This window comes from Glycine max, chromosome 20, assembly GCF_000004515.6.
Source record: "Glycine max cultivar Williams 82 chromosome 20, Glycine_max_v4.0, whole genome shotgun sequence".
Lineage (NCBI taxonomy): Eukaryota > Viridiplantae > Streptophyta > Magnoliopsida > Fabales > Fabaceae > Glycine > Glycine max.
The window spans coordinates 4,644,854-4,661,448 of NC_038256.2; the positions used below are offsets into that span (position 1 = coordinate 4,644,854).

Genomic DNA, 16,595 nt, shown 5'->3' on the forward strand with positions numbered 1-16,595 from the left:
TTCGGTTGTGTTGGAGACTGAAAATGTAAATTTTCTTGAAAGGAAAGTTACTGTAGTTACTAGTAATATTTCCTTTTTATTTCTTAATTGCTAATTGTTATATTTATTTTATGTTCCTCATTACTCTATTGTCTTGTTTGAAGAATAAAATGAAAAAAAAAAACGTTGAGAAAAGAAATATTAAACCCTTTGTAGGCTCAACCTTGGGCTAAAGGTTAAGTTGAAAAAAGAAAAAAACATTGGGCTCAGTTTGGACAAAGGAAAAGCAGATTGAGAGATATCTGTGGCATAATAACCAAATATGAACGCCTCCCCAATCAAAATGATAAATCATTTTAAATTTAAGAATTAAAAGTTCTAATTTAACCTCCCTCCTTTCTACCCACCAATTAAATTATTTCCATTCTTTATCATGATTTTGAAATATAATTTATATATTAAAAAAATTTATTTATTACAATTTTAATTATAATATAATTAAATATATATTTACTTCCTTAAATTAAAATATGTATTTTTTAGTCTCAAATTTGTAAAATGTATTTTTAGTCTCTTTTTTTTACTAAAATACCGTCACAAAAAATTGTGGATCTAAAATGTTAAAAATAGGTTAGGATGGAATAAAACAAGTATTTCGAGAATCTGAAGGATTAAAAAATATGAATTTTAATTTGGAAAGCTAAAAAAACAAATCTTTAATATGAGACATTAAAAATATATTTAAATATATTATTTATATAAATAATAAGATATTTATTTATTATCAATTTTAGTTGTATAAAATAAATATTTGTTCCGTGTAGCACAAATATTAATTTATTATATAAATTACAAAGTAAATCTTTATTCTAATTTAAAAATAATAAATTTTGTTTATATGATATAATTGACTAATTTATGCTTATTAAAAAATTATTTAATTTAATTATTAACATTAAATATATTAATTATTATAATATTTGTTTTAAATTTATCCGAGAACTTATTTATTTTTTTCAATCTTTATAGGAGAGAGAAAGACACAATTAAAGTATTTTAGCAACAAAATGAAAAACTAATATATAAAAGAGATGAAATGAATTCTTATAATAAGAAAAAAAAAAGTTTTAACTAGTAGTATGCCTTATAAATAGAAGGGGAGTATTTAAAACACTTATACTTGTCCAGACTGTATTACAATGAATAAGCTATTTTCACTTCAACAAAAAATAAATCAATTATAGTCCTTTAAGATTTAACTTTGAAATGGATTCTCCCACATGTGAAATTTATTGAGCTCAGATAACTTTGAAATTAATCCTTTTTCTTCTTTTTTTTGTAAAATGCTGGAAAGAGTAAAAGAATGGAGAGTATGTGTATACTAAATCACTCATCATGTGCAATAAGTTTTAGATTATGCAATTAACTTGTTAAAAGGGAACTTGGGTTTTGTAAGAAAGCAATGTTGCAACCAAAGCCCACACAATAGACATTGTATTCAATTTCATAGTGTGACAAATGACAATACTCATGCGGTTCCGACGTGCCCAGAGGCCAGAGACGAATCCATTCACGATCCGTAGGACCAACACCATTCGAAGGAAATTAAATCCTTTATGCTTTGTAAAAAAATGAGTCACGTCCATTGGCCGTCACATTATGACCAAGTAATAATCAAACTAAACACTACTTATCTACAAGAAGCAAATACAAATTTGAGTTCTCAACAAAAAAGCAATCAATGTGAAGTGAGCCATACATATGTTGTCGCCTCTACGTGTCTCTGTATTTTATTTTATATAATTTAATAGTAATAATTTATTTATTGTATATCGAGTTGCATGTTAATTTTAATTTAATATTTTTTCTTCGGTAAGATGTCAACTAAGTTTGTAAGCTTGTGTGTCTATACTTTTATTGCGTTATCACATTTTTAGTATACTTTTTTAATACATGTTATCTATACACATTACTTAATTTTTAGGGTGATGAGATGTTACAATTGAAATTGTAAAGTGTAAATTATCTATGCATTTCCTTTTAAGATCTTTGAGGAGTCTATCATCAAAGAAAAAAAAAATATTTTGTTATTAAATTGATATTCATTTTAAAAATTTCTTGTAAAAAATAAAAAATAAATATTTAAAGAATGTATTATGTATTTTTACTGTGCATTTTAAAAATGTATTTTTATTGTGATTTTAAATAAAATGTTATTATTTATTAAATTTTTAGACCCAACTGATCTTAATCTAATAGATAATAAAATAGGATTTTTTTTTGATAATGAGCAAAATAGGATATTTAACGTAAATAGTCTTTTTTTTATTCATTAATTAAATAATCTATTTAGAAGATAACCCAATAAACTAATTTTAAAATATCTGTTAAAATATATACTATTTTAATATTTCACCATACATGTAGAATGGAATTTAATTGTGTATACTAATAACTAAATACATTGTTTCTCTAAAAATAACACTACTAATCCACACTGTTTTAAATCGGTCATATTTGAGACAAAATAGAAATGTATCGGAAAAAAATATGTATTTTATTTCGAAGCCGCACGTGTTTGTCAATGTATGGCTCCACTATATATAATTAGATTTGCACGAAAGCCCTCTTTTGTTCTTTCTCAAAAAATAAACTAACACGTTGTTTCTCTAAAAAAAACACGTTAAAAAAATAAACTAACATATGTTAATAATTTTTTGTTGTAGCTGGACATGATAACAAATCTAATGCTTTTTTGTAGGAATTTTTAATATTTGTCGATCATTTTCTTTCCACTTCAAAATAACCTTTAAAACTCAATAACAATAGCCAAGATGGAATATAGTAATAGAATGAGACATATAATAGGTAATTAATTTAATTAGACACCCAAAAAACTAACATGTATACAATTTATATGTTTTAAGATATATTCGAGAAGTAAAATAACAATTCAGATAAAATAAATACAACTGTTATTTAAGTCTTAAGAAAAGAAGATAAATTAAAAGATACAAAGCAGCTATTTGATAATTCACCATTAAGCATTGAAAGGAAAAAGAAAAGGTGCATTATTCCTTCTCTTCCATTGATTAACCTGAAATAGAGAAAAAAGGAAAAGGTGAGTGAAATGACCCTATCATATAACAATGAATTCATTATTCTAGTATACAACATCAATGTTACATTATTCTTTATTTTTACTTAGTAGAAATCACTCAAGTTTTTTTTTGAAAGCAATTGAATAAAAACAAAATAGACAGCAGTTATTTTTTTAAAAAAAGAACTGAATGAAAAACATAGAACAATGCGATAACAGTTTTTTTTCTTTGAAAAATAACTGAATAAAAAAAAGATACAATTTATTCTTTTGAAAAATACCAACTTTAAAAAAAAGAAGAGAAAACAATTAATTTTTTTGAAAAGTAACTGAATTAAAGAAAAAGAGACAACAACAAACAATTAATCACCAAAATTTGGTTGATAAAAGCCTTGTTCCATGGAAATTGATTTTTAAAATATCATCAAAATTCCTTGAAACAAACCTAATAGAATTTGGATGAGAAAATAAAATTTGAAGCAATATAATTTATAAAAATAAGAACACTGTATTTTGGTGCAAGTTAAGATATGAAAATAGATAGAAAACAATAATCTTATAACTTGAGACAGTCAAATATATACCGTCTATATCCTAAACATAAGAATAAGAGAAGAGAAAAAAAAATGAACATTGTAGACGAACAAAAAAGTAAAAAGAAAAACCGAGGAACACTTAAACATTAAAACATAATTAGTCACTATGGAATAAAAGAAAGAAGATGACACACCGTATATCAAACAAAATAAAAGTAATGAAAAAAGGAAAGAAAGAATAAAAATACAATAAATAAACCTATGAAAATGTTGGAAATCACCTGCACTATTTTCTTTTCTATAGACTCAAAATAGACATTTAGCGAGAATAAAAATAAAGCAAGAATAGAAAGTAGAAGATGACATTAAGAATTTTTAATGTGAAAAACTCTTTCAATGTGAAAGGTAAAAACCATGGGATCAAAGTAAATATCTCCACTATTAAAAGTATGATTACAATGACTCTTTCAATACAAGAGAATATCTCTCAACCTCACTCAACAAAGATGATTTATAATTTTTCTCAACTCTCACCAAGTGTGGTGGAAACTAGAACTTGAAAAAAGATGATGAAACTCACAAACCAAGAGGGAGGGGGAGGGGGGGGGGGGTGAATTGGTTCTAAATCAAATAAAAAAAGAGAGTTTTGAAAAACTTTCTTTTCCAAGTATCATATCACAAACTTTTGTTAAAACCAATATTTAATCCATCACCCTTAACACAAAATCCTTTTGTTCAAGTTTTTATTCAAAAAGATATTTTCTTTAATGTTCAACAAATTGATCAAGAATACAATGAGAGAAAAAAATAAGATCAAGAGAAAATGTATATCAATTTTTATACTGGTTCACCCTTTATCTCTATCTAAGCTACTCCAGTTATCTAATCCAAACTGAATTAGATTTTTGCTATGCATATAGAATTCTTACTAGCAATCATAATCAATCTCAGTTCCTACCAAGAAAAAGAGACTAAGGTACCCAACCCTAGGGTCCTTTGTCAATAAGAGCCTAAGAGAAACCTACCCTTAGTCCAAACTAGAAAAACCTATTCTAGCACACCTTCAGAAATTCATGCATATGCTAACAACATGTAAAACACACAAAAAACTTGAGTTAGAGAGAGACACAACTTGATCAATCACACACAAGAACCTTTGCTTGAGTGAATGAGTCTCTTCTTGATCTCACAAGTAATTCACAATTTACTTTTTACCATGAAAGCTTCAGAAAAAACAAAGTCTAGAAGTTGTGAATCTCACACTTATTCTAAGCACTTTTTCTTCTCTCTTTTTCCTTCTTCATAAAGGTGAGAACACAAGGTGGTTATTTATAGAGAAAATAGTTATAGCTATCTGTAATCGATTAAATATCCAATGTAATCAATTATTTCGAAGAAGTAATCGATTATATTATCATTTCAATTGATTAAAATGTTATTCCCAACATCTGGAAAACTTTCAAGAACTATGTAATCGATTAGATTATTGATGTAATTGATTAAAGTGTTCTTGATCACTTCTGGGAACAATTTTAAGAATGAAGTAATCGATTACGATTATCTAATAATCGATTAAAGCAGAGACTCATGAAAAACCAGACATGGTCTCAATTGAATTACGTAATTGATTACAGTTAACTGGTAATTGATTAAACCGAAACTAGAATCTCTCTACAAGCTACAGACACTTGTGTAATCGATTATGATCAGCCTTGTAATCGATTAAAACAAAGAGTTTTAAACATTGAAGAAGTTTCTAACTTTAGAAACAATCTTTCTACCTCTACATAATGTCACTTAGAGTTGGACATGTAAAAAGACCAAATTTCTTCAAGCTGCAAAGCTTAGCCTTCATGTTGCTCCCTCTATCTCTAACAAAACTCTCTTTCTTACTATCACTCTTGTTGTGTTTCTCTTTGGATGGGATGGGATGAGATGAGATGCTCCAACTCTTCAAAGGCCTCCCTATTTATAGGAGAGAGGGGTGTGGCTTCCTTTAAGAGTGAGTGAGCGGTGGATGTCAATAAATGAGTTACATTCACAAAGCTGCTTGTAACTCCAATCTTCACTTTCCTAAGTGGAGTGTGTAAGTCTCAAGGTCAAATAAACCAATTCCAAACCCTTGGAAAGTGCTCCATAATTTCCTATGTATTTGAATTTGTATGTTTACTTGAATGTGAACCAACTTTAATTATGAAAGAATTTCCAATAGAAAAAAAGACAAAAAAGATTGAAAAAGTGTTGGGACACATTTTTTTAATCTTACAAATAAGCATTTTATAAATACAAGGTACAAAAAGTACATAATCTACATACATAACAATAAAAAAACATCCATAGATGAAAATGGTTAACCATTATTTACAATGATGAGATGTATAAATATTTGTTAACCACCCCGAGTAACTACTCACACGTTAAAGCTTTAAAGCACATAAGAATAAGAATCCTGACTTGTACACAAAAGTAACTACCTGTGTACTTACAAATGATGATACCCCCCTCCCCCACTGTGAAAACATTTATTCCAAAATGAAACTCTACTCCTGCTTGTGTGAATAGTAACATATAATTCTGAAAAGCCAATATATAAAAAAATATCGATGTACATCATCCCACTAAGCATAAAAACAAAAACATCATCCCACCCAAAACCACCCAATTGCTTCGATGGATGGTAGGAACAAAGAGATTACCTACCTATTACTCTCAATTTGTTTGTTGAAAGCAAAAAAGAAGGGTTTTTATTTGAGGGAAGAAATATTTCATAGAACAGTAATTTGTAAGAGGAACCTTGAGAATAAAAAAATAAATATGCCACTCTCATTGTTATAGCCACCCACCCATATGTTATAAACACCTGTTTGATACTGTTATTTTCTCTGTATCTCTATCTTCCTATCAAAATTGTAAATTTTATTACCTATCACACCTACACTTCCCTTTGTGTGTATCTTTATCATTTTTTTCTTTCTGATTTTTCAATCATGTCATAGAGGCTAATAAGTAATAACCTTTTTCTGTGTATGAAATTTTCTATTAATAGTTAAGAAAAAGAACTATACCCTTTAAAGGAGTTCAAATTCCATTTCTATTACCCAAATTCTGCAAATGTTGAAAAAACATAACATTGGATGACTTGAAAGATGAAAATATGTATGATGCTTGCTTAATGGTAAAAAATAAATAAGAGAGTCCAATTGAAAAGAACAGATTTAGCATTTGATGTGTAAGCATATTTATAAGTAAAAAGTATTCTTGGTTTTACTTTCCACTCCTTTAGTATAGTGAATGAATGAATCATGGTGCAAAAATCTTTCTTCGCGCAAGAAGTCACCTTGGAAGTTAGTTATCACGTGCAAGGGCATGCCCTGCTGCTTAGCACGTGGTCACTTAAGTCAACTGGACATGTGCGCTCAACACACGCATTTGGCTTAGCGCAAAGTCAATTTCAATAAAACATGACGGTGTTGCATTAAAAGAAAAAAGAGGAGATATTTTTGGCACTCAGCCATTGGACATCCAAAAAGAAGCTAGGTAGCCATTGGACAATGGAGAAAAGAGGGAAAAATTCTATTGGAGGAGAAATGCCTCATTGGGAGCAACATTTCATTCCATTTTTCTTCTATTCTTTTCCATTCTCTTCCATTTCCTCTTACCCCTTTTGTATTTGTAAGTCTCTCATGACAGTGAGAGACTAAACCCAACATTGTAGGGAGCTCAACAACAAAACACTCTTGATGTAATGATTCTAACTATCTATTTAATGTTATTTTGATATTACTGTTTCTTTTTTGTGCTTATTATCATGTTTGTGGTTTGATCATCCATGCTAATGTAGTGTTTTAGGGTTTAGACATTGAAAATGTTTATATTTTAAGAACTTAAAAAGAACATCTAGGTAATTCATCTCTAGGGATAGAATGGTATTGTTTAGCCTGATTTATGCATCCTTTTTCATAATGCAAATTATTCAATGTAACTCTTAAGGGATTATGAGTGAAATGAGCTGATTTAGGCTCTCTCACGTGGGGAATCACGATTAGAGTAGGCTAGGGGATGTAGGTAATAATCAAATTAACATTTAAATAGAGAAAAATCCGTAATGTTGCATCAAGAGTAGTTTTGGTAGGCTGAGCCCCCAACATGTCCGTAATTTTATACCAACCATCGCTTCATTGCTCTGAGTGTTTGTTTTCTCACCCTTGCACATGCTTTGCTTTGTAAGTTAATTTATGTCGTATTTACAATTATGCATTGTTACTCAACAAACATCCAATTCAATTCATTAATTGCTTAAAATTAAACATATACGAACTCTGAGTACAGTCAAAATCCCTGTGGACTCGACACTCGATCTTACCATTTTTATTACTACTTGGATGAACTAGTGCACTTGTCAAGGAGTTAACAATGTGTTCTACAACATTTAAGAAAAATCATTCAAAGGTAAATAATTATTCAAATTTAGTATTATTGGTTCATTAGTATGTTTTTTTACAGGTTAACTAAAAATAATGATAAAATTGACTTTTGTTTACAGAAATTGTAGGGAAGCTAAAGATTATTCTAAAATGCATGCATTGTTTGGTTTGTCAATTAAGGAAGATCTATGATTAACAATTATTGTAGTATTGCACATTAATAATATTTTCCTTTGACTTTTATGAGTGCAATATTTTGTAACTTTTTTTCTCTGTATATAATTCTATTTATTTATACTATTGCAACACACATTAATGTAGAATACGATAAATTGAAATAAAAAATAATTTTAATGCAAAAAAAAATGTGATAGAAAAATAGAAATGTGGACACATATGTGTGATAGCACCTGTGTCTCCATTAGTCTTTATATACATGTAAAAGAAGAAGAAAAATGTGGCATGCTTTCATGCATTAGCAACCTTCACACTCATGATATTATAAGGTGGAAGTAGAAACAACCAAAATAACCTATTATTGGTAATTATTAAGAAGATCTAATATAACATTTCTTTGCCTTTTCATTGATTCATCCTAATCAGCAAATGAATGGTTTCAAGGTAGGCTTTGCTGCTGACTGAGGCCACAGAAAAATTTGTTGGTTACTTCCTATATTTGCATAAAACTCATCATTGAGGCAAAATTTTCCGAGGATGTGAAGTTTCTCAAATGTGGTTGAAGTTCTCTAGCAACCTTGATGGTAGATGGATGGCCAAAACCATAGTGAATCAGTTTGGTTGCTGCACTCAAAAAATTGAAGTTTATAAGTAAAGTTTGGACTCTAAGTTAGTGCCATCAAATTCAGAAATAAGAATATGGGGTGCATAAGTTATTTGTAGGGCCTAGAAGAAATTTTCCATAGTATATTGTGTTTAATTCCAATGAAAATTCTTACAAATCTCTTAATTCTTCAATCAACCTATTAAGAAATATATTTTGATTCATAAGGTATAAGACAATTATGCCATGTTTCAAGAATAATGTATTAGTATTGAAAACCACAAGAGATATGAAGTGATATGAACCTCAAACAATTATGAGAAAAATAAAGGTGAGGGACCATTACTATCAGATCTATTTGCAGCAAGTCAGGGGCCTAAGAAACCCATAGATAGCAAAGATTCAACCAAAGAAAGAAAAAAACCACATGATTATTAATTTATTATACAATTTGAATATTATTTTAACTAAAAATCTTCAAATTCACAGAGAGAAAAGATTATCCATAAAACAGGTTCTTTAAGGATGTAATCCTTTGCCTTGTTTATTATATAGAAAGAGACAAAATAAGTCATAAATACTCTAAAGATGTATTTTTAATAACATTAAATTTTTATTCTACTTATTTGCTAATTTGAATGAGCTAAAATGACTATAGTTGTATTTTTAAAGTATTAACTAGAAGCCACAAGAAAAAGTGGCAAACACACATATACATATGTAACATGGAAGGATTTTCAATTTCAAGCACATTGCATCAATTATTGGATGTCAATTTACCAACTTTGACTATTTGACCGGTTTAGCCAAGTTGAATTTGAATTGATAGACTATGCAAAAGATATGAGAAAATTGCTTCTAGATTCTATATTTAGAACTTGTTTGGGTATAACAACATAATGTCACATACTATTCAACCTGAATATTTTTTTAAAATAATAGAACAAACAAAATAAATAGATGTCAAGTTGTATCATCAGCAAAAAAGTCTAGAATAACTCTTAGGATATGGTATAATATTGTTGTTGTCATATTAAAAAAATGGTAACTCATATACACTCAACAATAGGAAATTTGTACACAAAAATTATGAAGCTTGTGGGCCAAGAAATATAAATTAGAAAGCCTTTTTCTTGTATTACACTTTTCTCTCTTGTAAGTTGCTAATGTTTCTAGTTGGCTATCAAAAGTTGCAATTATCACAACAAGAAAGCTAGAAAAATAATCAAATAAAAAAGCTATTGTTATGTGAAGTCAATGTTCACTTTAGTGAAGCTTGCCTGGGCATATAATTGCTCTTCAAACATAGTAATACCACAAGACCCTGATGTGGAAGCCCAACCATGGTGATTGTTAGAATCATAACTCGATCTAGGTGCTTCAAAGCCTTCATTCACATGATAATCTACATGATTTTCATGTGGGTTAATCTCTACACTTGGTTGAAACTTCAAATTGTTTAGTAAATTAAAATTGTATTGAAGACATGGAAACTGCCCATTCAATTGGAGTCTCATAGGGGCAATATTGCTCATGTCACTAAGGACCCCATTTTCTTGTGTTGAGCTTGACATATCAGTTTTGATACTTGAGCCAAAATAATTGTCATAACTCCCAAAAGATGAACTTACAGATCCCTCTACATCTCTGACGATAAGGCAAATAAAAGGTTACAAAATGCAACCCCAAAGATCAATTCAATAGTTATAAACCATCATCATCATTTATTGTGTATCCTTTATATAAATTCATATGTAGAAGAAAACAAGGTGTTGATAATTTGGATTAAAACATTGTTTTAATTAGATAATTGAGTTTGATACCATAAGATAATCAATCACTTTACATCCTTGCAATAAAATATTCTTCAATAATGATTAATAACAAACACAAATAGGTTTAGCAAACTAAGATGAATGTCTAAGAATAAATACTTCATCATTAAATATAAGTCTACTTTAGAAAAGAAAAATACTAACAACACACTCTCTAACATATTCTTTTAGTATTCTACTAGTGGTTGGAATTTATTGGAAATTAAAGTTTTTAGTGAACTTTACTTCTCATTAAACGAGTCTCACCCTTAATTTTGTAATTTCCAATAAACATTAACCAATAAGATGATGTGTGATAGAGAGTATGTTTCTTGCACTCCTCTTAGAAAAATAACTCACTTGTGGAGAAACATGTTTGAGTCTTCAGGTAAAACTATATTTTGGTCGTTGTCATTGACAATCCATGATAGAGGTTGGAGTTGTTGTGCAGTCATTCTGAAGGGAATATTCATCTCATTCAACTGGAAGATAAAAATACTTTAGGCCAATCTCCGTTGTCTATAACAGTGAAACCGATTTTGGAAAAAAATAATTATCACCTAATTTTTTTTACCTGGTTATTGCATTGCAGTGAAACAAGTTGTTGTTGCTTTTTTACATTTTCCTGCCACATCAAGCTAAGATTTTAGACATGAAATACAATGAAAAGCTTATAAACAATAAAATATTGAGGATAAAATATCTTTCTATAATGTTTTGGTCCAACAAACAACGTTTATTACTAAGTTCTATAAACTTTGGAGGGTTTTGAATTGAAAAACATATTTATGTTGCTTCTTTTTATGCACTTTTATTCGGTTTGCCCTATTTTCTTAGTTTGTTGAAACTGTTATGGATGTTTTTATTGACACCCATAAGGATTGAAATTGTATGTTTTCCTTGATTCTTTGATCCTTTCAGCCAATTTATCTAGATAGACAAGATAACAACTAAATATAACAAATAGATTTCTTAGTATTAATCAACAATAAACCATAAAGAAAATTATTTATTACCTTAGAACCATAATGATAAACTGAACTTATAAAAGTATATTTGGAAAAGAAGAACGAGTATGGGATAATACAATGTATACCTTATGGGTTCGAATTTGATCAAGTGACTCCCTGAGCGAATTTTCCATCCGTCCTAGTTGATCCACACTGTTTATTTTATCAAATTCTGTCCAATGACTATATAATCCAATAATAAATAAGGAGTTTAATAAGAAAATGTTTGAAGTCAACTAACTTACATGGTAGTTTGCAATTAGATGACAGGGTAAAAATATTTTACACTGTCATATATTGATTCATAGTGAACGAAATAGGAATACAATGTCAAAATAAAAGTTTTTACACAATCAACTAATAAAAATAATCATTGATGTCACTTTTAAGGTAGCCATTATTAATGTCAACCAACTTATTAGGCATGTATCATTTAGTCATAAAAAGTTTAATGGGCATGCGGTGTTTGCATAAAAGTTTTCCGTTTATCAACTAGTTAAAAATCATTTTTGTATATGACTTCTCAAATAATTATTATTAAAGTAAAGCAACTTATTATGTATGATAATTTGTATTTGGAATTTGGATGACGTAAAAATTCTTACACTATTAGTGCACATATTATTTATTTATAAAGAGTTTAATAGGTATGCATTACTAGTGTAGTCAATAAATTAGTAATCATCTTTGGTATGCCTTTTAAGGTTATAATAATAGTCAACCAACTTACCATACATGTGATTTGTAATTGGCTTACATTGTAGTTATATATATAAATTATACATAAAGAGTTCAATAGGCATCTGCGGTAAATATAAAAGTTTTTACTTTATCAACCAATCAGAAATCATCCTTAGCATGACTTTTAAGCTAATTATTTAATTTGTAAGAATAACTTGTAGTTGCAGCCTAAGGATAGCCACCGTTTATTAAAACATAGATTAAAAAGAAAATATTCACCTTAATCTCTTATGAGTTCCAAAAATTTGAGTTTGTAATAGCTTGGCTTGATTACTCAAATCCTGCCCAATGTCAGTTAGTGATACATAACAACGACCCTATAAATGAACAAAGTAACCAATGATTTAATTGTGCGGGTACCTCAATAGTTTGACTACTGTAACAAACAAAGAAAAAAAAATGTTTCAGAGTTCGAACTTATATAAATAACCAAATCCTTTAAAAGAATAATAATTGAAATAGTGCAAGAATGACATACCTTGTACCAAAAAATTCTTGTACATTTACATCATGATCTAACTTCTTAAACGTTTTCTTCAATGCCTAAATTCTCAAATGAACTCAACTCATTAAAAAGAAGCATGATAATTTTAACAATAAATGCTTTCAAAAAGAGAAAAAGAACCATGTATATCACGATATGGGTTATGGACACTGCATTGTAAGAAAATACTTACCTCAAGAGTCTCTAATTTCCTGTTGCAATTAATTGGAAAACACTTTGTTAAATTATTATATTACTGTGAAAAAATACATTATATGAATGTGTGTATGTGTGTGTGAAAGGAGTTTAATTGCACCTTTTTGTCCTTTCCTGGGGAGTTAGTTGACCAAATTTCGTAATAACTTCCTCAAAGTTACTAAATCCACCAAAGAGGGATCATAAATAATTAGGAAGTTGATAAGGTTATAAAATATCAATATATAATTTTTCCAATGATAGATCATAAATAAGGACAACAAAAAAGAAAAATTTTAAGCAAACTTAAACACTTTACACTATTAACAAATTAGAAGTTATCTTATATATAACTTTTAAAGTAATTATTATAAAAATTAACAATTTTACTATATATAACAATTTATTATTAAATAACAATGTAAAATGCCTTCATATTATCAATGCATTCTCATCAAATTTATGAGTTTAACTGTCAAACATTCTCAATAACTATTTATATATTGTCAACCAATAATAAATTATCATTGTGATGACCTTTAAAGTAGTTATTATGAAGAAAAAAAAACTAAATTTACTATATATGATAAGTTAAAAAAAAAACAATTAAAAGCTAAAAGCAATGTCCAACAATAATTGTATTTGAAAGTGTTCTCAATGTTTCGGTCCATTGGATATCAGATTTCCATGAAGTCAACCCAAATTCTTTAGTTTTTAACCTAGGGTTCAAAGCTTCAAATTCCTAATCCGACCTTAGGACATTTTGAGAAGAATTGAAAAAACTAGATTAAATCAAATGATTTAAATCACATAACTCCTTCACAACTTAAAAACTAACTTTTATTGATTGGTTATAAATTTTCTTAAAATTCCTCTCAATTTTACCACATAAAGCAGTAAAAGAATTAAAAAAAAACCATTCCGAAATATCTACACAAATAGGTATTTGTTGTTACTTTTCTTATGGCCCAAATCTCCTAGTACACAAATTAAGATAGCCAAACTATTACTAAGCACATTAGATGTCAAGACAACAATGTTGTGTGTTTAAAGCAAACTTTAAGAAGGCCTATGATTCAAATAGATGGGAATTCCTCATATACATGCTACATAGGATGAGTTTCTATGAAACTTGGATCATGTGGGTTAAAGGTTAGCTCCAATCAACTATATTTGTCCTTGTGAATGGAAGTCCTACACATGAATTTCATATCCAAAAGTGGTTGGTGCAGGGAGACCCTTAGCTCATTTCTTATTTATCTTGGTTACATAAAGACTAAGTAGGTTAGTGAAGGAATCAGAGAGGAAATGCCTAATTTTAGTTATAGAGGTGGGAAATAAAGTAGTAAAAATTTCACTCTTTCTTCATCCAAATGTGAGTAATGTCGCTTCTTTGAATGCGATTCTCAAATGCTTTGAGCTTGATTTAGGCTTGAAAGTTAACTTCATGAAGAGTAACTTGATAGGTATTCATTTGGAAGAAATAGAGGTTCTTAGATTGACCACTATTTTGAATTCTAGAATGATATAAGATGTACAAGAAATTGACTCCTTGCAAGAGGAGGAACCTTTCTTTTGGTGGGGGAGTATGTCTTATCAAGTCAGTATTAACATATATTCCTTTGAACTTTTTATCTTTCTTTAGAGCTCCAAAAAATGTGTTGTTTATTCTAAACAAATTACAAAGGTGTTTTCTTTGGGGGGGGGGGGGGGGGGGAGTGAGTTGGGTGTGTTAGGATAAAGTGTGTTCTCCTATGAAAAAGGTGGATTGGGTATAAAAATTCTTGAGTTATTTTATAAAGCTATGTTAGGAAAGTGGATTTGGAGATTGAAATTTGAGAAAGTTTATGGGGAAGTGCCTTAGAAGGTAAATATGATGTTTGAATTTAAATGGTTGCTTACTAGGGGGTTTGACATTGGGAGGATCTCAATAATGGTGTGATTTAATTAAAACTTGTGAGATAAAGGAGGGGGTCTCACAAAAACGATTACAAGAGTTTTGGGAAACAGAGGTTCAATGAGCTTTTTGCATGCTAGAGGGACTAGTTGCTTTACTTTGTCTATAAAATATGAGAGATTATATGCTAAGTCTGAACAAAAACAAGCAACCATTGCCAAGATGGGGGTGTGGAGGAGAAATAAGTGACGTTGATAGCTATGTTAGAGGAGGGACTGCTTTTGTGAGAGAATGAGTTGGTAACTCATATGTGGGATGACATTGGTAATTGTGGACCAACAAAGAAAAAATAGATGATTGGGCTTGGCGCAACAATTCAGAGCATAAATGTGGTAAAGCATGTCTATGATATGTTACACAATTATGGGGAGGTAAATGGGGCAAAGTTCTTTAAAATGCTTTGGCATTTACCTGCACTGTAAAAAATAAAAACTTTTGGATGGAGTTTAAAACCTATTACAGAAACAAGGATGCGAAAGGTTGGTGGGTGGTGTGGTTGGTAGTAGTTTGGTCCATATGGACACATCAAAATCACATTTTTTTTTTGTAATGAGACCACTGACTTGACTTTTGTTATTGACAATGTCAAGTTTATATCATGGACATGGATCAAATAAAAAATGAAGGAAATTGGTTTTTCTTTCTATACATGATGCATCAAACCATACTTTTGTCTGATGTAGCTTCGATAATCTCATTAATAAAATACCGTTGTTTCTGGTTTGGCTACTAGATTAACATTTTATGACTTTGTTGGGCTATTGTTTGTTTTGAGGGGTCAAAGGATGCAACTTTCTTTATAGTTCATCATACTTGTGGTATTCTTGTTATGCAACTTTGAGGCACCGGTTGGAATAAATGTTTTATAATGTGTACTATTATTCTGGTTTGTTTTAAGTACATCGTGTGATAAAGAAAATCCAAACTTACTACTGAAATATTCTATTTTGTTGTGAAAAAAAAAATTCATATAATTGGATGCCCTAATATTACATAACTATGAATGTCACTATATATTATATGATGACACAATTTGAATGCTAGACTTTACCTGCACCTCCCCCTACATAATGATGGCTTTCCATTTGGTGCGAACATGAGGAGTATAATATCTATATCACATAGTATAGATAACTCAGCAGCTTTTTTCATAATTCCATTTCTTCTTTTGGCATATGTTGCTGGGCGGCCATTGGTGTTCTCCAACCTCTTTATCTTTAGCTTTACCCTGCCCATCCTACACATTACATATACATGCATAGTTAAATATCACATCACACTAACATTAATTATCCCTCTAACTATTTACAAAAAGATTTTGTTTCTTAAGGCTCTCTTTGACTTTAGGACTCTACGATTGGTATTTTCTAGTGTGAACAAAATACAAAATAGATTCTCCTAGAAGAAATTGCATTGCATGTTCCTAGATAGAAATTTCACATGTTGCAAGATATGTTCATCTTGATACATGCACACATGCACACTTGTCCCGTATACATTGAAATCGATTAAGGATCTTCATCCTATCATATCTCAAAACCAATGAAGGAACCTGAATAATAATAATAATAATA

At 29.4% G+C, this 16,595-nt stretch overlaps 1 protein-coding gene across 1 annotated transcript; it reads right to left on the reverse strand.

The window, feature by feature from the left end:
- Positions 1–10,064: 10,064 nt before the first annotated feature.
- LOC100803476 (agamous-like MADS-box protein AGL30) lies at positions 10,065–16,257 on the reverse strand. Its single transcript, XM_041013630.1, has 10 exons — positions 16,073–16,257; positions 13,186–13,245; positions 13,063–13,081; positions 12,864–12,928; positions 12,746–12,761; positions 12,605–12,666; positions 11,731–11,827; positions 11,209–11,259; positions 10,995–11,116; positions 10,065–10,467 (listed from the first exon to the last, which is right to left on the reverse strand). The coding sequence occupies exons 1-10, from the start codon at positions 16,255–16,257 to the stop codon at positions 10,065–10,067; spliced, it is 1,080 nt and encodes a 359-aa protein (XP_040869564.1).
- Positions 16,258–16,595: the final 338 nt, after the last annotated feature.

Bases quoted from the DNA above. Each gene is read 5' to 3' on its own strand.
- LOC100803476 (XM_041013630.1), bottom strand. From the start codon at position 16,257: ATGGGCAGGGTAAAGCTAAAGATAAAGAGGTTGGAGAACACCAATGGC. The intron at 11,828-12,604 runs GTGAATATTTTC...TGGATTATATAG, and splicing joins GGAACTCATAAGAGATTAAG to TCATTGGACAGAATTTGATA. The intron at 11,260-11,730 runs GTATACATTGTA...TTGATGTGGCAG, and splicing joins ATCAAATTCGAACCCATAAG to GAAAATGTAAAAAAGCAACA.